This window comes from Gobio gobio (genome assembly GCF_949357685.1).
Source record: "Gobio gobio genome assembly, chromosome: 22".
NCBI classification, from domain to species: Eukaryota; Metazoa; Chordata; class Actinopteri; order Cypriniformes; family Gobionidae; genus Gobio; species Gobio gobio.
This window is the reverse complement of record NC_137118.1, coordinates 3,248,232-3,258,231: the sequence shown is the minus strand read 5'-3', so window position 1 is coordinate 3,258,231 and position 10,000 is coordinate 3,248,232. Positions and strand designations below refer to the sequence as shown.

General features: G+C 41.1%; 1 protein-coding gene across 1 annotated transcript in view; it reads right to left on the bottom strand.

Moving 5' to 3' along the window:
- umodl1 (uromodulin-like 1) overlaps window positions 1-10,000 on the bottom strand; it is a gene marked incomplete at both ends in the record, with an annotated part of 36,215 nt that overhangs the window by 7,919 nt on the left and 18,296 nt on the right. The window contains 3 exons of the mRNA XM_079805223.1: window positions 1,358-1,830; window positions 9,039-9,176; window positions 9,301-9,517. Coding sequence (XP_079661349.1) covers window positions 1,358-1,830; window positions 9,039-9,176; window positions 9,301-9,517 — 828 coding nt within the window. The remainder of the gene's footprint in view (window positions 1-1,357; window positions 1,831-9,038; window positions 9,177-9,300; window positions 9,518-10,000) is intronic.

Here is a 10,000-nt window from a genome sequence, read left to right as displayed (position 1 = left end):
GAGCTGATTTATTCTCAACAATGTGAACGTCTCAGTTGAGCATTATTTATTTATGTTCGCTACATTTCATGCCACGGTCTGAATATAATGCTATAATCAACACTTTTCACCATTAGAGAACCTTGAGAGCTGTAATAGTAAAAATGTGCTAAAGGTTTACGAGAGAGTTCCACATTTAATACTACACCCTAAAAACCCAGCATCTAAAAAATGCTGGGTTAAAAACAACCCAACTTGGGTTGAAAATGGACTAACCCAGTGATTGGGTTGTTTTAACCCAGTGATTGGGTTGCTTTAAGCAAACATTTAACCTAACTGCTGGGTTAAAATGACCCATTCACTGGGTTAAAATGACCCATTTACTGACCCAGCATTTTTTAGAGTGAGCTATTTAATATGAAAAGATGTCAGCCAATCACAGCAGTGGGCGTTTACACTGAAGTCTCACAGCAGCCAATCACAGCAGTGGGCGTTTACACTGAAGTCTCACAGCAGCCAATCACAGCAGTGGGCGTTTACACTGAAGTCTCACAGCAGCCAATCACAGCAGTGGGCGTTTACACTGAAGTCTCACAGCAGCCAATCACAGCAGTGGGCGTTTACACTGAAGTCTCACAGCAGCCAATCACAGCAGTGGGCGTTTACACTGAAGTCTCACAGTAGCCAATCACAGCAGTGGGCGTGTAGACTGAAGTCTCACAGCAGCCAATCACAGCAGTGGGCGTTTACACTGAAGTCTCACAGCAGCCAATCACAGTAGTGGGCGTTTACACTGAAGTCTCACAGCAGCCAATCACAGCAGTGGGCGTTTACACTGAAGTGTCACAGCAGCCAATCACAGCAGTGGGCGTTTACACTGAAGTCTCACAGCAGCCAATCACAGCAGTGGGCGTTTACACTGAAGTCTCACAGTAGCCAATCATAGCAGTGGGCGTTTACATTGAAGTCTCACAGCAGACACGCCCCTTCAAACAGTGCATTCAGGCTACGAAAAAATGCCTTTTATTCCTAAATTATGACCATTTTTGATGTACAAATCATACACTCTAAAAAATGCTGGGTTGAAAATAACCCAAGTTGGGTTGAAAATGGACTAACCCAGCAGTCGGGTTATTTTAACCCAGTGAATGGGTCGTTTTAACCCAGCGGTTGGGTTAAATGTTTGCTTAAAACAACCCAATCGCTGGGTTAGTCTATTTTCAACCCAACTTGGGTTATTTTTAATCTGCATTTTTTTAGAGTGTACTAACTTTGTAAGTACACATCAGGAAACATTATAAAACAATGCAGTTCATGACCCCTTCAAAACTCAAAAATAAACTTGATGTATAGAGTTAAATGATACTGGAGGACTTACATTCTCTAGTGTAGTATTGCACTTATTCCAAGCTGCAGTGAGCCACACATGGGATTCGTTTCTTATGTTGGCAGCACATTGTGGCTGACCGAGGTACAGGGCATGCGATGGGATGCCATAGGCCAGCAAGGCGTCTTTCCTTATGAAGACTGATGTATACCACATGCCGCACTCAACAGTTACATATGAGACCAAAGGGCCAGTAATATTTGATGGCTGTTGACTGGAAGCTGTAATTCCGCCAGGGTTGTGTGTTGTGTGTGCGAGTATTGTTGTAGGAATGTTTGTTGTGATTCTGTTAGTCGTGGCCGTCGAAGACACTGTTGTGCTGGTGTTGCCCGGAACATGATGGGTCGTAGATGGGTTTCCAAAAGTGGTTGTTGTAATAGAGGATGTTGTAGTGCTTGAGGCAGTGGAAGACACTCCAGGATGGTTTGTGGTGGGATTAATGGTCGTTGTGGCGTTGGGTGAAGCTATGTCATGAACAGGAAGAAACACAGATGAGAAGATATGCTTTTTCATTAAAACTGCTATACAATTTTTTAGGAAGGACTTGATTTTATCCTCTGAGAATTGATTGGATTGTTGTCGCTTGCTAATAAAGTGTTTCAGGGATGACATATTTTGTAGGCCGAAACAAGTTAGCATTTTAGCATTTCCCCCCTGTGGTGAAAATCGGGTTTGTAATGTTGTTTATATGCCTATGTGGAGTTTTTAAAGGGGGGATGAACTGAGAAATCAACTTTCCCTTGAGCTTTTGATATATAAGAGGTCATGGCAAATATAAGAATATCCTGTAAGTTTCAGAGCTGAAAACTTTCTTGTTAGTCAAAGAAAAGCTTTTATAGACACCAGACCCTGAAAACGATCTTGAGCTTCATCCTTAAGTCATCGCGCGACGAAACTCCGCCTCTACAGAATAATAAGCACGTGTAATTCAGTAGCCCCGCCCACCGACTCATGGAGCTGGTCGGATTGCTCTAGCCAGCAGCAATAAACATGCCGAGGATATCACGATATTGCTATTCCTGGTTGTGGAAGAACACAGTCGCTGCATAAGCTTCCTTCGGATCCTAATATTAGGAATATATGGTTGAACTTTATTTTTAATGAAGTTCCAGCTCACGTGGGGATTTGCAGACATATTGAGATTGAAACACAATGCTGTGCCTTCTATATCGGACCCGACAGGAATGGTGCAGCACACTTATGTGAGTAAAACATGTTTTTTATACGTGATAGTATTGCATTGTTACAGATCGTTTGATATGTGCACGATTGTGTATTGATTATGTGTAGGCCTACGTGTCTATCCAGTCACACGAGAGACTTGTTGTAACGTTATGTGTGTGTACGCGCGAGTGAGAGTGTGTCCGCCTGAGTGTGTGTGTGTTTGTGTCCGCGAGTGTGTGTGTCTCGGCGCGAGTGTGTGTGTGTGTGTGTGTGTGTCTCTGTCTCCGCGCGAGTGTGTGTGTGTCTCCGCGCGAGTGTGTGTGTGATTTAGTGTTTGTTTGATATTTTGCGAGTTCTCTGAGCATTTCCCCTAGACGATTCCTGGGACAGACGGTAGCTGAAGCTCATTAAATATGCAAATATTATCCAATCCTAGCCGTGGGCGTTTACTTCCAAGTCTTCAGTGCGGCACGCCCATCAAATCCGAGTGTTTCTCAGAAAGCCTCAAAACCAAGGCAGAAAATAGCCTATTACTGATTCATTAAGATGTTTTTGAATGTAAAAACCACATAAACGCCCTAAGTTGACTTCAGACAACAGTATAAAAAAATTAAAAAAGCCAGTTCATGACCCCTTTAATATGCTTTCAAACAAACCATGATCAAATTCATAAGCCAAGTATTTTTTTTTTTTTAAACTGCAGTGAATCAAATACAGTCTCAAAAACACGGTTTGAAATCAACTACCTTGTAACCAATCACATCACATGTGGGCGGGGCTTTAGCATATCATTAACTATTCTCTTAAGCAGGGAGTCTCAAGAGAAGCAGGTTATCATGGGATATTCTTCTGTTGATATGAAAAATTATGTACTTTTATCAATATAGCAGGTGAATTATGAATATGATGTATATTAGATGTTATGATGAACTATATGCCTTTCTCCACTGACGGTCTGTGATGTTTAAAGCGTTTCTAAGGATGCTGAGACTGAGATGGCGAACGGGAACATGGTTTGTGTAACATTAGCAACACATTATTAGCTGTTTGATAGCGTAGTCAATAGTGATGTGTCGTTCATGAACGATTCGTTCATTTTGAACGAATCTTTAATATGACTCGGGACTACCGAGTTGTCTCTGAGAGTGATTCGTTAATTTTGTGTTGACCGCGCATGCGCATTACGCTGAATCTGTACTGGAAAGAACAAAAATTATTAGTTCATCTTTCGAGTTCGGGTTTGAGTCTTTCGTTCTTCCTGTCAGTCCCATAGAGTCTATGCTGTCAGTAGCGGAAACAGAAAAGATTAGTCCTTACGAGTCTTTCGGGTTTGATGTTTGAGACATTCGTTCTTTTGCCACGTGACTTGTCACTGTATTGAACACTAGTTCACAACCTTTTTACTAACAAGCACGTAGTTATTTTTTTATTTTATTTTTATTTTTTTATATATAATTCTCAGTTAATATCAGACATATACAAATATGGGAAATATATTGACTATTCAAGTCTAACATCACAAATTCAAGTCAATTAGACTATTACTCGTATTTTATTTTTCTCTATTGAGTTATATATATATTTTTTTGTCCTTGTGTTATTAATGAATAAAAATCAGTTTAAAAATGTTACCTAAACCTTTGTAACATAGCTTATAGGCCTATAGCACCTACAGTATACAAAAACATATTACACACACACACACACACACACACACACACATATATATATATATATATATATATATATATATATATATATATATATATATATATATATATATATATATATATATATATATATATATTTGTGTGTGTGTGTGTGTGTGTGTGTGTGTGTGTGTGTGTGTGTGTGTTTGCGCTATATGATTCAAAATGAGTAATAGTCTAATTGACTTGAATTTGTGATGTTAGACTTGAATAGTCAATATATTTCCCATATTTGTTTATGTCTGATATTAACTGAGAATTATATATATATGACAGGAAGAACGAAAGACTCAAACCCGAACTCGAAAGAACGAATCTTTTCTGTTTCCGTTACTGACAGCATAGACTCTATGGGACTGACAGGAAGAACGAAAGACTCAAACCCGATCTCGAGACTCGAACGATGAACTAATCATTCTGTTCCCGGACCTGTGTCACATGGCCCGGTCCAGCCCCATCAGAGTCAGACACAGAGTCGACAACTAACGTCTTGAGGAGTTCGAAGACACGAGAGGCGGAGAACAAACGTGATAAATATGAAGTTGCAAAAGAAAGAATGTCTCGGATCAGGAGGTGAGGTGAACTATCAGAGTTAGACTGCAATAGCCTGACCCAACAACTAATCAATTAATTAAACGTTTCAGTTTCTTATCATTTGGTTTTGGTTGCAGTACCCTATAGTTTATTTTTATTTAGTTTTACAAATGTAATCAACATAAGTACTAGATGGGTTGGGCTATTTAACATGTAATTTTAATTATATTTTTCTGAAATGAACGAAATGACTCGAAAAAAGATTAGTTCATTTTGCTGAACGAGACTCAAAGATCCGAGTCAGTAAAATGATCCGAACTTCCCACTACTAGTAGTCAAGCCAAAGGCTAATCATATTAATGAGCGTGATGTGTCTGACGTGGTAAAGAGCGACACCATTGAGCAGCGTTTACTACAGTAACTTGAGGAAAGTTGAGCGAGTGGATCTCTGAGCTGCGAGTGAGTGGAGGCGGGGCTCATTTGCATATTCATGACTCTGCGTGTAGAGACAGAGCGACACGCGTCATAATCTGAAGGCCACGCCCACCGGGGGGGGAAACAATCAAACCGTCTCCATTGACTTTGCATTGCGTGGCGCTGCATCCTTGTCATTTCGGACTTATAACAAAGAACTGAACAATGTATAAAAGCTGATATGTGACAAGGTGTACAGCAAACAAGCTAAACAAAACCCAGAAGCAAAAACCCAGACGTTTTTATCAGCTGTTGACCCAAAAAACGAGCGTTTAAGTACAAAAAAAGTGGATTCAGGCCATTGAGACAGAGCGCGCGGGTCATATTACACTGAGAACTACGACGACTAGAGGGAACGTAATCAGCGACAGTAAATATAATATATAAAACGGACATTTGGATATTTGACTTAACAGTGACAAAATGTTTACTGCACACATACACATACTGAGACATACTGAGTGTCAGGATCCCAAAATTGACCCATTCTTCAGCTGAAGCTTCACTTCGTATTGCCTTTATCCACTTTTATCTTCTTAAACGCTTGTTTTTTTGGGTCGACAGCTTATAAAAACGTATTTCTGTGTTTTTTAGCTTGTTTGCTGTACACCTTGTCACATCTCAGCTTTTAGACATTGTTCTGTTTTTTGTTATAAGTCCGAAATGACAAAGAGGCAGCCTCACGCAATGCAAAGTCAATGGAGAGCGTTGGATTGTCTTCCCCCCCGGTGTGGGCGTGGCCTAAATACGCTCTGTCTCTATACTAAATTAAGCAAGGGTGTCGAGTTACAGTCAAGCTGTTTTAAGGCATGAAGAAATCACAGGAGAAAACATTTAAATTAGTGCTGTTTATCAATAATTTTTTTTTTACTAATTAATCAAGATAATGATTACGAGCGTTGTGTGTGTGTGTGTGTGTGTCATAGTCAGGACATTCACAGTCAGCGCGTTCTCTTCTGTCTGTCTGAGTGTCGTGTGTGTGTGTGTGTGTGTGTGTCATAGTCAGGACATTCACAGTCAGTGTGTTCTCTTCTGTCTGTCTGAGCGTCGTGTGTGTGTGTGTGTGTGTGTGTGTGTGTGTCATAGTCAGGACATTCACAGTCAGTGTGTTCTCTTCTGTCTGTCTGAGTGTTGTGTGTGTGTGTGTGTGTGTGTGTCATAGTCAGGACATTCACAGTCAGTGCGTTCTCTTCTGTCTTTCTGAGCGTTGTGTGTGTGTGTGTGTGTCATAGTAAAGATAATTCACAGTCAGTGCGTTCTCTTCTGTCTTTCTGAGTGTCGTGTGTGTGTGTGTGTGTGTGTGTGTGTGTCATAGTCAGGACATTCACAGTCAGTGCGTTCTCTTCTGTCTTTCTGAGCGTTGTGTGTGTGTGTGTGTCATAGTAAAGATAATTCACAGTCAGTGCGTTCTCTTCTGTCTTTCTGAGTGTCGTGTGTGTGTGTGTGTGTGTGTGTGTGTGTGTGTGTGTGTGTGTGTGTGTGTGTGTGTGTGTGTGTGTGTGTGTCATAGTCAGGACATTCACAGTCAGTGCGTTCTCTTCTGTCTTTCTGAGCGTCGTGTGTGTGTGTGTGTGTGTGTCATAGTCAGGACATTCACAGTCATTGGGCCCTATCTTGCACCCAGCGCAATTGACTTTGTACACCGACGCATGTGTCATTCCTATTTTGCACCCGCGCAAAGCGCGCTTTTCCCTCCACAGAAGCACGTCGCTAAACTAGTGAATGAACTTGCGCTCCCTGGGCGGTTCAGCGCAAAAAAAGGAGGCGTGTTCCGGCGCAAACAATCCCTGGTGCTATTTTGCTGTTCCATTAAACAATTGCGCCACTGACCAGAAAAAACCTAGTCTAAAGTCAGTGGCGCGTTGCGCGTTGTTCATTATGCTATTTTAAGGGCGCATGCTTGACCATAATGTATAGCGTGCACAACGCGCATACACTTTGCTCATGTAACCTACACAGATGCAACAGTTATTTTTGCAAATCATAAATTGTTACACTAAAAAATATTAACACATGAGATGACGGAAATCATTGTGGTGTGCCACGAAGATGTGAAAAAATAGGCATAAATCTAGCTTACAAATGATTCAGGCTAATTGTAGTCTAATAATTAAGGAGACCTGTTTGCCCAATAGTGGCAACTTCTGGCAAGACATATATGTATATAAGGACATCTAACAAATTGGTTTGTCCGTCATGAACCAAGAAAAAAAATCGGTGAGGGTGGACGCAGCGATGTCCTCTGCTGGCGTCAGGTCCTGAGTAGAGGCAGATCCACCTCCCGTTACACGGCGTGCCCGATTGATGCTGGCAAACTTGGACTTTCCCCGTCTTCTGATGTCATTGTAGCGCTTGCGGCACTGGTGCGACGTCCTGGGGATGCCAGCTGATGAAACAATTGTGGCTATTTCCTCCCACGCCTGTTTAACCGACGCTATTTTGGGTGGGTTTCTCCCATCCCCATACAACACAACTTCTCTGTCTTTCACTGCTCTTACAAGAACATCAGTCTCCTCGGCTGTGAACCGCTCCTGGCGTGCGCCTGGTAAATACGCCATAATAATAGCAATCCATAATGGAACTTGCGCACCTGCTTTTAAAGGGAATGTTGGATGACGCTCTGATTGGTTTATTCACGTTACGCCCAAACCACACCTATGAATAATGAAGCTACTTCAGACCAACCCATTTTAGATTTGCGCCGGGCGCAAGAGCCATTTATCCCGCCGGGAAAATAGCAACAGCGCCGAGACCCGCCCACAAAGTTACTTGCGGTTCGCGCTTTGACACTTGCGTTTCAGATCGTTAAAATAGGGCCCAGTGTGTTCTCTTCTGTCTTTCTGAGCGTTGTGTGTGTGTGTGTGTGTGTGTGTCATAGTAAAGATAATTCACAGTCAGCGCGTTCTCTTCTGTCTTTCTGAGTGTCGTGTGTGTGTGTGTGTGTGTGTGTGTGTGTGTGTGTGTGTCATAGTCAGGACATTCACAGTCAGCGCGTTCTCTTCTGTCTTGTCACGCTTGAATGGTTTAAAAGCATTTGCATGAATAAGAGTGGGATAATTAGTGGTGTAACGCTACATGTATTCGTACCGAACGGTTCCGAATGCAATCTTTAACAGTTAACAGTCGGCTTGTTTAACACCAGAACACACTTCAATCCGAGTTCCCACACAAACATATTAAGTATTCAGTCCATTTTATCATGAAATTCAAACGATAAATGGCGTTTTGACGCTCTTTAATGTGATGTGACTGTATAGGCGCGTCAGTTAAAGCGTCAGCACGGTGTGAATGCGATCATCTCTTCCTAGTCAAAGAATATACATGAATGAACATCTGAAGGTATGTTGAGGATACATTACAATTTACTGAAACGTATCATATGTGGTGTAATCACTCAATCAGTGTTTCAACGGTGGAAAGATAATAATAAAACAGGAAAAAGGAACTTTGCCTAATTGCCGTTTAAAACCTACATTTAGCTAATTAGTTCATCGAGGCAATTGTAATTATGCTTTAAAATTCATACGATTTTTCTTTATGAATGTTATCATGATGAATAAAACATGTAAGAATTGGCCAAAGAGCTAAAAATCCTATTGGGTTTTTGTCAAGGGAACCCGGGTGATGCTAAATTCTGAGTCGGCCTACAAAAATACATCGTGACTCTGGCACTGTATTGCTGCAGTTTTAGTCACATGTGTCTGTGCATGATCGACTTGTGTTTGTCTCAATTAAAGGTGCGTGACATTCTAATGAACGCTCTCCACAGTAGCATTATCTACAGCATGTACCTGCACAGCTGCGTCCTGGTCTACTGGGGCTCAGATCTGTGTATCCAGACCAACAGGCACAGGTGTATGAGCCAACAGTTTTATTACAGGAAGCCCATGGAGAGCAGTCCGCCTCACCCGCCAAACACTCATTTACAACTATAAATAACAAGACACCAATCACATCTCAAGTCAACATCATTAGCAAGTGTGGAAACAGTTCAAACTTCATTTCATGTTTAGTAATAAATCATCAAATAATGCATGAAAGAATAACCAGTACCTTCGATGAGTATACTGCTATTGTCCACAGTGTATTTGGTGCTGTTCCGTAGAGACGCAAGATCTGTGGCCAAGCTTGTCATGTTCAGGTTGCTGCCATTTTGAAATGTGAAGGAGAAGTGCACGAAAACACTGCCAGCTGAGAGGGATGTTATCTGGATGGTGATCTGTTTAGAGATGATTAGTGCGTGGATATCTGGAGGTGAGGACAGAAGGATCTGGGGACACATTTGAAAGAGAATCAACACATTTTTTTGATCTGGTTTATTATGAATCAGATAAAGATTTGCATTTTCTTAAGAAAATGTGAGTGATTGCCCATGCAAAACACTAGGGTGTTTTGAGTGGTTGCCAGGGTGTTGCTATGCAGTTGCTAAGGTGTTTGAATGGGTTTTAATGTGTTGCTATGGTGTTTAAGGTGATTGCTACACACTGTAAAAAAAAGTCGCTGCCTTGAACTTATTTTGATGCGTTAAAGCAATGTAAAAACATATGTTGTCATCATTTATTGATCATATAAGTTTTTACAGTATAGCTCCACCTATTGTAAAGTACTGAAGTTATCTATACTCCACAATGAATCTTGTATTTACACTGTATCTACACATTTTTCGATATAATTAGAGTATTAATTTGCCTATTTCTTCCATGTCCATTGATTTTTTGTGCTAAATCAGTGCTCAGCGCTGGAAAAAAAAAAG